Here is an 18,183-nt window from a genome sequence, read left to right as displayed (position 1 = left end):
GAGAGGGAGAGGGAGGGAGAGGGAGGGAGGGAGAGGGAGGGAGGGAGAGGGAGAGGGAGGGAGAGGGAGAGGGAGAGGGAGAGGGAGAGGGAGAGGGAGAGGGAGAGGGAGAGGGAGAGAAAGAGAAAAAGAGGAAGGGAGGGAGGGGCAGAGAGAGGGAGAAAGAACCCCAAGCAGGCTCTGGCGTTGTCAGTGCAGAGCCTGATGTGGGGCTTGAACCTACAACCATGAGATCATGACCTAAGCCAAAATCAAGAGTCAGACGCTTAACTGATGGAGCCACCCAGGTGCCCCTTATCCTTAAGCTTTCTTAACTACACTTTCCTTAACTGCTCATACTGATGAATTCAACAGCTGTATATCCTGTCCATTAAGCTTGTTTCAGACTTCTACATGCAACTACATATTTATGATCTTCACCTACATAAAATGTCAAAACAAGGGGAGCCTGGTTTGGCTCAGTTGGTTGAGGGCCCAACTTCAGCTCAGGTCATGAACTCACGATTCATGAGTTTGAACCCCACATCAGGCTCGTTGCTCTCTGCGCAGTCTGCTTCGGATTCTCTGTCCACTCCTCCCCATTGCCCCTCCCCTCCCCTGCTCACTTCTTGCTCTCTCAAAAACGAATAAACATTTATTTAAAAAAATGCCAAAATAAGTATAATTCTTCTCCCACATTTAGTACTTTCTGCTGTATCTTGTGGTTAATGACATCATCTGTCCAGTAGCCAGAAAAGTGGCATTTGGAACTCTCCTTTCCTTAATTCCAATATACACCTCTATCTAATCAATGGCTTGACTTCTCCACCTAACCATCCTTGGCCTATGCATATAGTAGACACTCATCTTGCATATTAACTCTCAAGTCACTGCTTCTAGTCTAGCGTATACCTACCCTTCAAAAGTCTACCATCTCCACCACTTCAATGATCTAAACCAATCACACCTCCATCTCTGCTCCTACCCTGCCGCGCCCGCCCCCGCCCAATTTAAAATCCCTCCAGAGTCCTAGGACTTTGGGATAAAGCTCAAACTTCATCTTCCTATGATCCAATCAATTCAATCAAACTCAAAACTTTTGGCCATTTCCTCAAAATTATACTTCTACTCAGAATGCTACCCCCCCCCCCATCTCCCTGGTGACTTTACACCATTTCCCTCAAAACTTCTCTTTAGCACTGCGAAACTTTCACTGACTTCTAGAACAGCTCCTTGAAAGCTCAGACCATAACTTTAATTATATTCCTATTTTTGACAGCTGCACAGTGCCCATCATAGAACAGACCCTCAAATGCTTAGCTGATGAAAAGTTTAAAAGACCATGAAGGGGAACCTGGTGGCTCACTCAGTTGAGCGTCTGACTTTGGCTCGGGTCATGATCTCACGGTTTGTGGGTTCGGGCCCCCCCATCAGGCTCTGTGCTGACAGCTCAGAGCCTGGAGCCTGCTTCAGATTCTGTGTCTCCCTCTCTCTGCCCCTCCCCTGCTTGTGTTTTCTCTCTCTCTCTCTCTCTCTCTCTCAAAAATAAATAAACATTAAAAAAAAAAAGATCATGAAAATTATCATTAAAATTATCCAAATCTACAAGTTAGGTTTTCAACGTACTTCAATTTTCTTCTCCTTGGGGGGAGGGGGAGGACACACAAACAAAAGAAACAAAACAAAAACTCCCAACTTAAGTGGAAAAAAAGAACTTACTGTTTATTGTTATCAATTACAAAGTTTATTTTATCTCCGGTTTCCAGCTGAACGTTCCCTTCGACATCTTCAGGGGTGTAAGTCAGATAAAACACTTCCTGTGAATTAATAAGTTGTTATTACTATACTGGCAGGATGCATATTCTCTGTATACTGTGATTTATTTTGTTAAATACCTCTTAAACTGGCATTTTAAACCAAATGTCTTAACAATGCTTTATGACAAGTACATTGTTTTATTCATATAAACACACACTTCCCCTCCATGATGCTGATGACTTCTGCGAGTCCACAGCTGAGCAGCAATCCAACTTCAAAAAGCTTACACACGTGGAAGCATTTGCCCAGAGACTGTAGTTACATTTCAAAAAAACAATTTTTATGTAAGGCATTCCAAACAAAAAAGATGGAGTTAGTGCTTAAAAAGAACCAGAAAAAAGATCCCCTCCCACAACCCCCAAAAACTCGAGTAAAAGGAACATTTTACCTTAATGTTCTAACTAAGGTCACACTTGGGCAAGCTAAAACACTTGGAAGTCCTAAGGATTTTTTTCCTTTTAAAGTTTTTGATTATGCTGCACTCGAAGTCTCTTAGAAACCAAATTTAAAACTGAATTTATCAACTGCAGCTTACGTTTTCTATTTTGAATTTTAAAGTACGCTTATAGATCACATGGTGGATCAGGCAAAGGTTTAAGAAAAATACACAAGTTTACCCCATTACGTTCGTAGCATACACTCCCTGTTGGACTCTGACCCGGGGCAGCTGGAGATTTACTCTCTAAGTTGTGAGGAACAGCGCACACAACCTACCAGTCAAAAAAAAAAAAATTTCCATTGCTAATCATTTCAGGAGCAGCACTGTGCAATATTAACTGAATTTTAATATCCTCTATACTATACATAGGGATGCATTTTAATATGATCCACAAGAGGATGTCATGCTGCCAAGTTTCAAACTTACAGTACATAAGCTGACTGTAAGTGTAGTCTTAGGGTTATATGTAAAAACCCAAATTGAGTCTTGACCATATTTTATTTCAGGTCAAGAAATGCCAGTGCTTCTGTTAGAATTTTAAGATAGTGATCTTTATATACTATAGCTCTCTTGCGTGCAAACTGAGGAGATGGGGAGAATCTTCCTTTTCTAATGTGAAAGATATGCAAATGCAGGGCCCTAAGAAAACACAAAGCATCAAAGCCACTAACTTGTCCATTCATTCGTTCTTCAGGGAGGATTTCTGGTTTTATCTTCACCAGTTTAACAGCAATGGGTTTCCCAGTCCGCCGGTCAGATGATACTTCGAATTCAACATCATCTAAAATAAAGTATAAGTATTGTATGTGTTGGACTAATTTTGGCAAAATGGTACTTCACTTTCAAGCCAAACTTAATGTAGCATTTGAGATGTTTTAGACAAGTGATTTCTCAAAGTGCAGTTCCTGGACCAGCAGCAGCAGCAGCACATTACCTGGTAGCTTAGCGGAAATGCAAAGTCCTGGGCCCCACCCCACTTCAGACCTATTGAAAGACAAACTCTAGGCACCAGGTACAGCAATTTGTTTTGACAAGCCTTCCAGGTTATTCTGATACATACTAATGCTTCAGAACCACTGTTTTATTCTAAGATAGCAACGTCTTAGTTTTCACATTTAACAAATACTGAAAATGAGGCGATATAAAGATCATGACCTTTGGCAACTTTTCTTCTTTCTTAAGCTTCTCTGTATCTCAGTTTCCTCATCTGCAAAGTAAGGATTAACCAAAATAATGTTCTTGCAGGGTTTAGAGTATTTGGTATGCCAAATATGCATGTTAACTACTGCTCTTTTTTCCCAAAGATACTTAAAAAAAAAAAACAAAAAACAAAAAACAAAAAACAAAAAACCACACCGAGGGGGGGCCTGGGTGGTTGAATCTAAGTGTCTGACTTCGGCTCAGGTCATGATCTCCTGGTTTCTGAGTTCAAGCCCTGCATCAGGCTCTCTGCTGTAGGCGCAGAGCCTGCTTTGGATCCTCTGTCCCCCTCCACTTTGCCCCTCCTCTGCTCATGCTCCCTCACTCTCTCTCAAAAATAAATAAAAACATTAAAAAAACTGTAATAAAATCTTTAAACACACACACCTTGACACCTTGTAACTTCAGTCTTCCAATAAGCCATACATTTTCACATGTGAAAGTAATTTCTATGGTGTCAGCCAAGATGAATAGTTCAAGTGGTGACACTGTAGGAGTTATTTTTTTCAGGTACTACCAAAATTAGTACTTAATAAAATAGTCAAAACTAACACTATAAAAGTCTAATATTTTCATTGGCTTAAAATCTAATATACAGCTAAAGTCATTATTATGGGGGAGAACAATTAGATCTTCCAAGTATCTATTTAAAAAATATTCAAAGATATCTTTAAGTCAATTAGTCCTTTATCCCTCAAAAAGACAACACCACTCTGTTAGTTTACAGAGATACATTTCAGTAACTGGGACAATTAAAAGGCCAAAAGTAGTAGAACACTGTCATGAGCAAGATGATATGCAAGAGAAATCTGTGATTAGTTTTTTAAAAAGAATAGTCAATGACAGATTACCTCCTACTTTTAAGTCCTGCAGGTTGCCATTATACTGTGAACAGTGGAAGAAAAGTCTAGCTTGACGTTCTGAACACTGAATAAATCCATAAGAGGTTAGCAGTTTTTCAATAACCCCAGTTTCACGCAGTGCTGCTGAAGTACCATTGGGGTACCCATTGTGTCCATTGTTATGGAGAAGGTTTGGATCAAAGCTCATCTGTTTTAAGAAGAAAAAGAACTTAATATATTCAGATCTGTACATTAAAGCATTTTATGATTAACAAATCACTAAATTTTTAATATAAACAAGCAAAGAAAATAAAGATAAAATCGGTAAAGCAAAGTTTATGGGATTTTATTATTGAAATGTTAGTTTAGCTAATAAAATATTTCAGAAGAAATAATTCCATTTATTTTAAGGAACTGCCCCAATTTATGGTAGAATTTTCACTTACCAGACAAATAGGATTTCTGGAGTTTAGTGTTAAGGTAAAGCAACTACGTTAAGTATAAGCTGCCTTTATGTTAACTTCAAATTACTACTAAAACAATAATTTCAGAACAAAGGTAACTGATATTCAAGGGATGGCAACCCAGACTACCAAAACACTTCTTTAAGAAATTTGCTAACACCTACTTTAAAACTTAAATAGAAATCAACACTATTAGGTAAGCCATGCATCCAAAGGCAATTACTTAAATTAGTAGAGATGAAAACAAAACAAACTTTGTATGCAATACTTATTTCAAACTACAAAATATTAGAGTAATGCAACAGATTCTTCAGTGAAAGATAACCCTTAGAAAACAGGATTTTTCTAAGACAGAAGTACATGACAACAAAAACTCTTCAAATCTAAAAATGTTTTAATCATTTCACAGTATATTTAAAGAAATCTTTTCACCCGTTTCAGATGCTGATGAAATCTCTAAATACTGTCATTTGCTTCTACGATCAGGTAAAACAAAGGAAAACATTCTTTAGTGAAAAGAGCTATTTAAATATAATGCAATGGAACATGTTAGATCATCAAATACAGTCTATCACACTGGAGATTTCATTTTGCCTTATTTGAGTAAAACCATAAAAACAAATTATTAATGTAAGCGATGGATAAAAGAGGAAAAATCCCTAGGAGAGATTAGGTCTATAACTGATTTACTATGACAGCAACATATCCACATCTTTACTGGTTTTAGACTCTTCCATTGAAAATTTGACTTATTAAGAAGCATTTTCATTTAAATGTGATGTTGGGCACTATTAATAAAAATATTTTTCTTTAGGAAAATACAAAGACTAAGACTGTAGAACAATAAACCCAAGTATGAGTAGTTAAACAGTACATGGGATGGCCAAACCATGCAAATCAAAGCCATTAAGTCTGTAGGTAATTAAGTTCTAGTTCTTTCATACTAGACATTCTTCTGTTTGACATGCATGAACTCATTTAATTTTTTACAAAGCCCAAGAGAAAGTAATATTATCCTCATTTTACTAATGAGGTAACAGACACAGAAAGGTTAAATGACTTGCCAAAGTTAAATGGTAGAGGATTTAAACCAAGAAGGCCTACCTCTACAATCTGGGTTCTGAACTAGGGCTAAAATACAAAATACTGATTGTAGTGGAGGCAGGAGTTAAAGTTTGAGATTCTCCACTTCTAACAAGCTCCCAAGGTGGTACCAATGCTTTAGTTTCTTGGACACACTATGAGTAGCAAGGCCTAAACTACTTATCTTTCATGATTCAGGGTGAAGGAAATGCCTAGAGAAGTTAGAAAGTGAGTTTGCAGGTTACTTCAACCAAAGTGAGTGGCCCTCCTAAGTCATGCTCTTAACACAAAGCAAAATGAGCTGGGATGACTGTTTCCCTGACTTACAGATCTCTGATACGTGGGGGTCCTCTTTTGTTTTTTAGTCCCAGATGAGGTAGAAGATGAAGATAAAGGTAAAGAAAGTGAAGGAGGGGCTGCAGGAGGGGGATGAGGATCTGATGATACAGTAAAAACGTTCTCCATCTCAAACAGCTGTGGTAACATAGCACAATGTTTATAACTATGATCAATAACAATTTAACACACACTTGACAGTCAACTTCTATACCTTTACAGATTTACCATTAGGTTACTTCAGCAAAACAGAATTCATTCAATCAGGTTTCTATTGACAAAAGAAATTATAGTGTTAACATTAAGAGGTCAAGCTGAAATGTATCTTTTAAAGCCCTTTCACAATCCCTAATCCACAACATTTACAATTTTTTAAATGCCATAATGAGTCACTGGTGGTTGCTACAATGACACAATTCAGCCCAACTTCTTCTCAACGTCTCACAACTTCACATGGAATCCAGTATTTTCAGTTATTTGACTCTTCAGAGTATGCACAACAATAATCCAATAGGATGTGGGAAGAAAATATTACAACTATATTATTTATCTTGCCCATAGATAAACAGCTTTATTATAAATATCATATTTTTTCAGGAAAGGACTGAGTGGTATGTTAGATAATATCACACTGCGCATACATTACTTAGGTGTTCTGAGGGAGGGTGAAAAACTCCACAAGAGGCTGACAGTGAAGCCCTCATTCATTTACTTTCAGTATATTACAATTTATATTTGCCCAATTAAGTGGACAAATGTAGCTATCTAGTTTAAACAGCCCTCACAAAAAGACAAACAGGGGGCACCTGGGTGGCTCAGTCAGTTGAGCGTCCGACTTCGGCTCAGGTCATGATCTCACTGTCCATGAGTTCAAGCCCTGCGTCGGGCTCTGTGCTGTCGGCTCAGAGCCTGGAGCCTGCTTCGGATTCTGTGTTTCCCTCTCTCTCTGACCCTCCCCCGTTCATGCTCTGTCTCTGTCTCAAAAATTAATAAACGTTAAAAAAATTTTTTTACAAAAAGACAAACGGTTGAAAAAGATTGCTACAGAAGACTCTTAGATAGAAAAAAAAATGTTAATATAAGGCAAACACCAGCAAAGAAAATGGGCCCTGACACTTCTAATCCTAGTATTAGTTCTTTAACCTCTACATAATGACGTAAAATGATCATCTAATTTAAGATCTGATAAGTCTGCCAAACGTTAATATCAAGACTATGATACAGACTTATACTAGTAGCAATAAAACACACTGCACATATACTGTCCCTCTGATATTAATTCATGATGGTATACATTTTTAAAACACTTATAAACTAAGCATTTAGACATAACATTTTTAGTGAGGGGGAAGTTTCTGTACTGTTAATAGGTAAACTATTTTTATGGTATTGTTTATTTCATCTTTTGTTTTTAAGTAGGCTCCATGCCCAATGTGGGGCTTTAACTCACGATCCTAAATTAATAAGAGTCACATGCTCTATCGACTGAGCCAGCCAGACATCCCAAAATGTAAGTTAGATGTTTTTTTCTTTTTTTGAAGTTTTTATTCATTTAAGTCATCTCTACACCCAACACGGGGCTCAAACTCACAACCCCGAGATCAAGAGTTGCCAGCTCTTCTGACTGAGCCAACCAGGCACCTTTTCCATCTTTATCTTCCTTATTTGTAGGACTATGTTTTATAACACAAATGCGATGTGTGTAGTATAATTACACGATTTAGAAGTATCTACACATATACACACTGACTATACATGCTTTAACTAACAATATGATCAAACTAATTTGAAGACCATATTCTAGATCCAAGACATGTCTTGGATCATGGCTTTCAAGCTGTGCTATTTGGACTAGAGTTATTACCATACAGGTAAGAACACAATACTGTGATTTGTAACACACAGGCCATGAAGTCCCAAAAACCACATTCTCAAGTCTCCAGTCCTATCACATATTCCTGCAGATACGAGGTCAGACTTGTTTTTCCAAGGGAAAATGAAACAGAAATACAAGGAATCAGAGCTATCCTTTTTCCCTCTAAGATTATTATTCCCCAACAAAGGTTCTGGAACTTGGACTGTATTGCTCTTTAGTCTCATCTCACCTCAAAATGAGTATCAAAGCAGAATTGAAAAAGGGTCTTTCCTTTCTCCTCCCATCTTTCCTGACTGAAGTTTCTTTCTCTATCCTTTATCCATTTGGGGGGCCTCATCTTTCTTTTAGGAAAAACATGGCACTGGAGCAACTTTAGATAAAGCAATATGTTAACACCCTTCTCTTCAAAGAATTCTTTACAATTCAGGCTAAACTACATTTCTATGGCACTGTAAGATTTTCTTAACCAGCACCACTACAACTTTAAAGAAGTGCCATTAAACAAAAAGAAAGTTCATTAAAAACACACACACACACACACACACACACACACAAACGCCAATTACATAAAAGTGTTAAGTCCAATGGAAAAAACAGATAGCTCAACAACAGATGCTTCTTTGTAAAAAATTAAGATAAAGACACATCAAAAAAAAGGGGGGAGGGGAATGGAAGGAAAGGACCAGAGTGTAAATGTTATTTGGCTTTTTTTAAATGGGGGCGGGGGAACAATTTAGTTGTTCACCTTACAGCATACAAAAATATAATCAAGATAGACCTAGTTAAATACCCTAACAGATATTAAATACAAACATGCATATTAATAAAATTTTTGGAAGGAAGACTTTCTAGATTTGAAAACAGAAAAAGCTGCAAAGAGTCAATGATTACATACAAAAAGGACAACCTTCTATACCCAAACCTAAGGAAAACAAATGCAAACACAAAGGTATCAGCGTTATTATTAAGGAAATGTAAGCAAATCAGTAGAATTAAACTATAATAAGTCACCCCTTTTCCACATTTTGCTTTCTGCAATTTGTTACCCACCTCCCTACCCCCCAACCACAGTCTGGAAGCATGTGATACACTTCCTGACATATTGTCAGAAGGTCAATAGTAGCCTCACACTATACCACATGCAAATGTCATTCATCACTTCAGCTCATCATGTAGGCATTTTATCATCTCACATCACTACAACAAGGGCAAGTACAGTACAATAAGATGTTCTGAGAGATACATTCACATAACTTTTACTATAGCATACTGATATAATTGGGTTAATTACTATTAATATCTTATTGCACCTAATTTACAAATTAAATTTCATCACAGATATGTAGGAATAGAAAAAAACCAGTTTATACAGGGTTCAGTACTGAGGTTCCACACATCCACTGGGAGTCTTGAAACATATTCCTTTGTTGATAAGGGGAGGCCTACTGTACTAGATTATAAACTCCATGAGGGCAAGGGCTTTTTGTTCAAAGCTAAATTCCTACAGTCTAGACAAACAGTTGTTGGCACATATTAGGCACTCATTTGTCAAATACTGCAAGCATTTAGACAAATAAATTAGTCTTAAAGACCACTCATTAAACATAAAACACAAGAAAAACTTCAGTTTTGACCATCAAAATTTTGATAAAGCAAATTATTCATTTATCAAATGACCAAAGATTAAAGATTTAAAAATAGTGAGAAAGTAGGCTAAGAACAATATGCTCAAATACTTTTATGTTGGTAAACTGGTGCAACCTTTCTGAAATGCAGCAACATGAATCAAAATGTGGAGTTGTTTTCCTTAATAATTCCAATGCAGGAAACCTGCAATCTGAAATGTGTAAATGACACTTTATGCACCAATGTGTTCACTGATATGTTTTAATAACAAACGTCTGGAAATAATCTAGTCTAACATTGGGTCAAGTCACAACAATTTGTATAAATGCCATGCAGTCTTTAGAAAGGATGGACAAATATGCTTATGCTATAATATCAAATGACAAGAGAGATTATCTATACAATAGGATTTCAAATGTATTTTAAAAAAGACCAGAGAAGTCTAATCTAATGCTCACGGATTTCTCAAGAGAACACTTGGAAGGTGTCTTAAAATGGTAAATGGGGACAGAATACAGTACTGATACTATGGCCCTGTATTATTATTTTTTAAAATAGGCTCCATGCCCAATATAGGGCTTGAACTCACCAACCTGAGGCTAAGAGCTGCACGCTTTACTGACTGAACCGGACAGGACCCCTCCATGGCCCACATTCTTTTCATCTTTTAAGTAGGCTCCATGCCCAGCATTGAGCCCAAAGCGGGACCTGAATTCAAGACCCTGAGATCAAGATCTGAGCTGAGATCAAGAGTTGGACGCTCAACCAACTGAGCTACCCAGGCACCCCCATGGCCCACATTCTTAACCACTGCCTTATACATTAAAGAATTTTAGTACCTACATCAATACTGTTCTAGGCTGTGCTCATATAGAGAATCCAACAGATAAAAATTCCCAACTTCCCTACATATTTATTTTTAAAATTGGAAAGTCATTAACGTTAACCCACCCCTTTACAAAAGAAGAATTGGAGGGGTGCCTGGAAGGCTCAGTCAGTTAAGCAACAGACTCTTGATTCTGGCTCAGATCCCTTGGTTGTGAGATTGAGCCCCACATCCGGCTCCCTGTTGAGCGTGGAACCTGCTTGGGATTCTGTCTGCCCCTCTTTTTCATGAGTGTACTCTTTGTCTTTCAAAATAAACACTAAAAAAAAAAAAAAAAAAAAAGTTCATGTTGGGGTGCCTAGTCTTTTACTCTTCTGAAGACTAAAGAAAATGGTAGTTTCAATTTGCATTACCTTATCTAATCCAGCACAACTGATAACAATCTAAAATTATTTTTTAAAAATCAAATGAGGAGGTTAAGAAGAAACAAACAGAAGCAGCAAATGGTACAATAACTTTAAAACTGAGTAACTGAGCGTCTGTTTACAGAACACAGATAATTTAAATAAATTGGTATGATTGGTAATTTTCACAGTTAAGGAATAATTTTGGTCCACAGTATGATCATTACCACAACAGGCTCATCAACTTTTAAATAAATTACAGATTAAAGGCCCAAGTGCTTCTTGAAATGGTGAGGAAGCTTTTGTAAGATAACAACCTAGGAATGACCTAATATTCTCATTCCTCATTCTATTTGATTACTGCAGCATTTTAAAAAAGGGTTATCAACCAAATTCTCCTTAAAATGATCTTCCTCGGTGTTCCTTCCTGGCTACCTTTATTTCTTTGAACATTCTCTTCTTTGGTACTTCTTCATTTATTACTTATAAAGCGAGGACTCCTTTCTGATTTCCAAGCTTCTATTTCTACACAGTTTAGAAAGCTGACTAAAAAGGAAAATTGCCTTTTATAATCCTCCTTCCCCAAATAACCACTGTTTAATATTCCATGCTAGCATATTTCCTCAACTGCAGATTACTATCTAATGAATGCACTAGAGTTCCACAATATATTTTGCTTTCAACAAGTCCCCATGTAAAGTTCCCCAGTCCTAGGAACAAAAAGGTTTCGAGCTTCTATAACTGGGTAGACTAGGTCAATTCCCTCCAGGCTCATTTTCACAGTTGGTTATCAAGTCCTATCACTTCTACCACTAAAAACACCTACTGTCTCTTTCTCTGCCTATACTCTAGTTTTTATCTTCCTTATATCCTATCCATTGCTCTTAACAGGTTTTCCCACCCTCAGTCTATCTCTTAAAAAGTTGTTCTACTTGTTTTCAAAGATACACTTCTGAAAATATAATTTTAAAACCTGAAGCAATAAAGCTATCTCAGTTTTGAAATTAAAAAACCCATTAAGCCCTTGCTTACAAATATAAACATCTGATGACTTTTCTATAGAACGAAGTCAAATACACTGGGACCTTCAGAACCTTCCTCCAGCAAGTTTTCCTTTCTAGTTACTCTCTCTACCCACAAAACTGTATCTCCCACTTTGTTCATAATAGACCACTCATTATATACTATATGCTTTCAGATCTCCCTGAATCTGCTCATTCTGTTGCCTCTACGAAGACTCTTCTCCCTCTTAAAGCACTATTCGCCTTCAAATGTCCCTTCTCTCTAGGCTTTCTTTCTTTTTTTTTTTTTTTCCAACGTTTTTTATTTATTTTTGGGAGAGAGACAGAGCATGAACGGGGGAGGGGCAGAGAGAGAGGGAGACACAGAATCGGAAACAGGCCCCAGGCTCCGAGCCATCAGCCCAGAGCCTGACGCCGGGCTCGAACTCATGGACCGCGAGATCGTGACCTGGCTGAAGTTGGACGCTTAACCGACTGCGCCACCCAGGCGCCCCAAGGCTTTCTTTACCTTTACAGAGATCGCTGAACAGACTGCAACTGAAATTCTAACTTTTAAACAGTGCAATGGGAGTTTTCCTTTCTAAGAGACCGATACATTAAGAGAGATCCACATGTATTAACAAATGTAATCTTGTTTGAAAAAATCCCATAGTTTGGCCATCAATATTGTCCTTGTCCAGTAAGAGATAATAAATTAAATAATCTAGTGTTGACATTTTCAGACTAAATGGCTGAGAATATAAATTGTTTTCAGAATAGCTTTAGAAAAGAAGACATTAATAAGATTTTATATTTGGCCAAAACAATCAGGATTTCTGAAATTACAAACGGATCCTTTGCCAAGAGGAAACTACAAACCTACCTCGCAGTGATAATCAAATATTGCACTTTCAGTAGTATTTGCTGATTCTTCTTTTTCAGCACACGTTTCAAAGGATGAAAGTTGCTAGTATTAAAAAAAAGAGCGAGAGAAAATGATCTATCAAGCTAATAAAGAATACAACTGCTGCTGCACCGGGCAATCTCACAGTACAGCACTGAAGAAAACAAAGACTACTAGCAGCGTTGGGAAGTGCTCTTTCAAAGCTGTTGAGTAGGCACAAACTTCTTGTTTCAGATCAAGTGTTGTGTCTTCAACTTAAGTGTACTCTTCTTTGGTCTTGTTGGTTGTTTCGAGGTTTGTTCCTTGCCTGATCTGAACTTGAAGCAGCAGTTTCAGGTGGTAAAATCTGTTCTGTTACACTTCATACTAGAGATAAAAAATGAAGACATTAAGTATAACTTACATAAAAGAACCAAGACAGAGGGTGGGTAGAGGTGACAAGCTCATTTCATAAAGTTAGAATCATTCATTGGCTAAACAAGGAATGCAAGAAACTTGAAAGCACACTCATTTGATGTTATTTGAGCAATCTCTCAAGTGCTAATGGATACCTCCTTTGGTGTCATACACTCAAAACAGGAATTTCAGTCCTTAATTGACACTTCCACACCTTAAGTTCTAAGTTATAAAGCATAATATTCAATTTAATACAAGTGTTTTATAAGCATCTAGTACTATGGTAGGTATTATGGAAAATAAAGAAGTTCCTGCCATCAGATAACTTACACTCTTGCAGAGAAGATAAGAGTTATACACGGAGAAAAACTAGAATATAGGACCAAATGCCAAAAATTAATTTGCCCAACCAATATCGGAGTACTATGACATACAGTATACTAGAGCTACTACTTGTTGTTTCTTCACCACTGTAAGTGCATTGAAACAACATGGTGAGCACAGAGAAGGAGTTAATAAGAGACAGCCTTAATTTAGAGACATAGGCAAATTTTTAAGAGAAATAAAACAGTCAAGCATTCTAGGCATGTCGGGGTATGCCAAGCCAGGGTATGCCACTGAATCATAAGTTCCTTGAAAGCAGGGACCATGTATATGATTTTTGATGCCTGACATCAAGGGAGGTTTATTATTACATGAATGACTATGGCCAACAAGTGCAGCTTGTTGTTTCAGAGGAATCAACAGTCTAGTCTGGCCAGAACAGAGGGCTGGCTTAAAGTGAAATGGGATACGTGGTGTGACAGGTGTAGTGGAGTCAGATTATGAAGTATTTCAACTTGATATAACAGGAAATAGAGAGCCTTAGTTCTTGATGAAAGGATATTAAGTCTTGAAATCCTATGGGAGATAAGTTAGTGAAGGTAACAGAAATCTCATTTTCTGAGAAATCTCTATTTCTGAGCTGTTGCCAGAAATAGAGAAAAAATATCTATAAAAAAGAAACAATTAAGATGAGAAGAGATGGGAAGCGAAATATATTTATAGGTAAAACCACAGAATCGTGCTTTATATTAGCCATAAAAGCGTTTCTTCTGTACTGACCGAAATATTAACTGGTGCTGTTAGCAAAACGATTTACACAGGGAGAAAAAAAAAGGTAGATTTGGTTTTAGATATGCTGAGAGATGAATAGTGTATTTTAGAAACCTCAGAAATAAGAATGTCTATAAGGTGAGAGAGGTCAGAGCTTGTGAAATAGCTTAGACCAGGAGAGCCCCAGTCCATCCACTGACACTTACTAATAAAATGCTTGAATAAATCATTTCATCTCTCTAAATTCTGGTTTCTCATACACAAAATGAAAACTCATCAAGAGTTGATCTGTGGCTTGTTTTTTGTTTTTTTGTGGCTATACCTTACGTTCCCTGACTTTGTATTATTACCTCAAATATCAAATGCTGTTATATATTGTTCTTTTTATTTGGATCATTTTATTTCCCAGACTAGATATTTCTTAGGCCAATGGTTCTCAAATCACTTGGGAAGCTTTAAAAAATACCTAAGCCCAGTCCTCATTCAAAGAGTAATTTAATTGGCCTATGGTGTGCCTGGGTGGCTCAGTTGGCTAAGAATCCAACTCTTGATTTTGGCTCAGGTCATGATCTCACGGTTCGTGAGTTTGAGCCACACACTGGGCTCTGTGCTGAAAATGAGGAGCCTGCTTAAGATTCTCTCTCCCTCTCTCTCTGCCCCTCCCCTACTCTATCTCTCAAAACTAAACATTAAAAAAAAAAAGTAATTTAATTGGCCTAAAGTGAGGCTACTTCCGTTATGATCTTTGATTCCTCCTTCTCTACCTCCACATCCAGTGTCGCAAGTCTTATCGATATTTCCTTCAAGATAGCTAAATGACACATATTTTAGTATAGGTATCTAACACATCTGCTAATTTCCAGTGTCAACTCTTTCCATTTTCTGTCACACAATACTGCTAGACTGATCTAAAACTCCAATTTCACCTCATTTCATTGTCCTAAATCTTCAATGATTTTTTTTTAGCACTTTAGATGGGAAATTCTTAATCCTGGCTACACATCCAACCCAACCACCTGGGCAACCTAAAAAAAAAAAAAAAAAAAAAAAAAAAAAAAAAATCAAAGCCTGGGTCCTACCTTGAGATTCTAATTCAATTTCACGAGGGTTACATCCCAGGAATTGGTATATTTTATCTCTCCTCTCTCCGTATGATTCTGACTCGTGGCAGGATTTAAGAACTACCATTTTAAGGTGTTCTCTATTCTACCTTTCCATCTTTTACCTTCAATTGCTCTCCAGGTCTCCTAGATAGGTACATTTTCCTGCCTAATTCTTAAACATAACCCTTGGAAGATTCCTGAATTCTAGCCTTCTTTGTGCATGTGGGTCTTCCCACAAAGAGATAATATTACCATCTTCAAAGTGACAAAACAGCTTCCTCTGTACCATTTCCAGTACAGACTTAATACCTTAATACCTTAATTCCCACTATGTGAGGCAGTAACTCCCACTGCATACATCATATCATCCTTTTTGGTACCAGGTCATTTCTGCACTTTGCTTACTTCATGCTATGTGTCTTGTTCCTCCAATTATGAAACAAGTTTCTTTTTTTTTTTTTTTAATTTTGGGGGTGAAAATGGGGGGGGGGGGGGGGACAGTGGGGTCAGAGAGAAAGGGAGAGAGAGAATCCCAACTCAAGGCTCAAACCCACAAACCGTGAAATAATGACCTGAGCTGAAATCACAAGTCCACCCAGGTGCCCCACAAGTTTATTTCTGTATCACAGCCCCCTTCAGCACCTAATCCAGCACTGCCAAACTTAAGCACAGCAGAAACTACCACAGCAAAAAAGGCAGTTAGTCCATAATAGGAAAAGGACACCACAATTCAAGTGCAGCAGTTCTACCAACTTCTATTTACAAACCCAAAGACCCCAAAAGGCTATCTGATAAAAGAGGTGAGAATTTTTTTTTGGTAATTTTTATTTAAATTCTAGTCAGTTTGGGGCGCCTGGGTGGCTCAGTCGGTTAAGCGTCCGACTTCAGCTCAGGTCACGATCTCACAGTCCATGAGTTCGAGCCCCGCGTCCGGCTCTGGGCTGACAGCTCAGAGCCTGGAGCCTGCTTCAAATTCTGTGTCTCCCTCTCTCTCTGCCCCTCCCCCGTTCATGCTCTCTCTCTGTCTCAAAAATAAATAAACGTTTAAAAAAAAATTAAAAAAAAAACTCTAGTCGGTTAACATATACTGTAATATTGGGTTTCAGGAGAATTTAGTAACTCATCACTTACATATAACACCTATTGCTCAACACAAGTGCCCTCCTTAATACCCATTCCCCGCCCACCTTCTCTCCATCAACCCTGTTTGTTCTCTATCATTAAGTCTCTTAGGATTTGCTTCCTTTTTTCCCTTCTCCTATGTTCATCTGTTGTTTCTTAAATTTCACGAGTGAAATCATATGATATTTGTCTTTTTCTGAAACAACTTATCTTGAAAAATTTGGATTAACCCAGTTCTAGGGTGTTGTATTATGTTAAGAACTGTCCAGATTGTCACTTAGTAACACAGAAATGAGACTTCCAGAATCTAAAATCTGGAGCATTGCAGAGTTAGTGTTGGGGCACTAATGAAGCCTATTAGTATCTATTAAAGCTCAAACAAATGCACCAGCTACCAAAAATAACTGAAAGTGGCTGAATTTTATTTCATTAGTATCTTCACAGCTATGAGACTTCTATGGTTAACAAAACACTTTTCAGTCAAATTAACACTTAATGAAACACTTAGAAAGTACCCACTGGGCATTTTAATAAAATTGGCTATGCACTCATGCCAAGATTATTAACATTCATGGGCGGTACTGACAACTCTTCTGCCTTAACCCTAAGAATGCAGTGCATTCCCTCTAGCCCCCAAAAGCTAGATACTTAAGTCACATGAAAGAAGTACCAACCAAAACACTAAGGAACAGTTTAAATGTTGATCTCAGAGCCTCCCTCACTGCTAAGTAATCAATTCCCTTTTCCTTTGTTTTGTATGGAAACAGTATCACCGCTAGTTAATTATCAACTATTATGTCACACAGCTTCAGTCGGAAGTTAAAAGCTAATTCTTTGAACTGAACTGATAATCCAAATAGGTATTCCTATCTCAACGGTCTTAAAAAAAGGCCTAGTAGAAGACAAGCAAACAGCAGGCACTAAATAAATGTTGAACCACTACACTTACGTGGCCAACAATCCATCTAAAATATATCACATAACCCAGTTTGTCATTTTGACAAGTTATTCTCAAAGTCTGTACAGCACTCACCTGGGGGCAATGGTAATGACAGGCTAGTCTGTAAGTCTTCCCACCTAACCCACTTTGTTCAGAAAGTAGGTTTTTTAATTTAAAAAAAAAAAATTAGAGAGCGCGTGTGGGTACATGCACGTGTGAGTGCTCGTAAGAGAGGGACGTGGCAGAGAGAGAGAGAGAGAGAGAGAGAGAGAGAGAGAGAGAGAGAGAGAGGGGAAATATCCCAAGCAGGCTCAGCGCTGTCAGCACAGAGCCCGACGACGCGGGGCTCAAACTCACAAACCCTGAGAGATCATAACTTGAGCCAAAATCAAGAGTTGGACACTTAACCGACTGAGTCACCCAGGTGCCCAGAAAATACTTTTTTTTTTTTTTTTTTTGAGAAGAGCAACGATCCAATTAGGCAGCACTAGTTCATATTTCTAGATGCTTTAACTCAAGACAATTTAAGTGTGTCATATTTTGCTATTACCTGTATAACTGAAGTGGTTAACATTTTAATTCACTTTTGCTTTAGAATCTAAGGAAAATGATAAAGTTTAGATAATTAACCATTTTAAGCCATCATATCAGGCAGAAATTAGAGAAAATCAAATTACTGCAACTATCTTTTTGTATATGTTCAGTAAGAACAATTACGCTGGGTTGTTA

General features: G+C 37.7%; 1 protein-coding gene across 4 annotated transcripts in view; it reads right to left on the bottom strand.

The window, feature by feature from the left end:
* CSDE1 (cold shock domain containing E1) overlaps positions 1-18,183 on the bottom strand; it is a 39,370-nt gene that overhangs the window by 17,368 nt on the left and 3,819 nt on the right. For 2 of the 4 annotated variants that reach the window (XM_049616509.1, XM_049616510.1), the window contains exons 2-7: positions 12,778-13,164; positions 6,153-6,299; positions 4,288-4,486; positions 2,908-3,017; positions 2,415-2,507; positions 1,699-1,796 (exon numbers count right to left, since the gene is read on the bottom strand). In XM_049616509.1, coding sequence (XP_049472466.1) covers positions 1,699-1,796; positions 2,415-2,507; positions 2,908-3,017; positions 4,288-4,486; positions 6,153-6,290 — 638 coding nt within the window. In that variant the 5' untranslated portion in view covers positions 6,291-6,299; positions 12,778-13,164. The remainder of the gene's footprint in view (positions 1-1,698; positions 1,797-2,414; positions 2,508-2,907; positions 3,018-4,287; positions 4,487-6,152; positions 6,300-12,777; positions 13,165-18,183) is intronic. The other 2 variants (XM_049616511.1, XM_049616512.1) reach the window with 2 other exon arrangements.

Source organism: Panthera uncia, assembly GCF_023721935.1.
Source record: "Panthera uncia isolate 11264 chromosome C1 unlocalized genomic scaffold, Puncia_PCG_1.0 HiC_scaffold_4, whole genome shotgun sequence".
Classification (NCBI taxonomy): domain Eukaryota; kingdom Metazoa; phylum Chordata; class Mammalia; order Carnivora; family Felidae; genus Panthera; species Panthera uncia.
The sequence above is the reverse complement of the archived record's forward strand: the minus strand, read 5'-3'. Positions and strand labels throughout refer to the sequence as shown.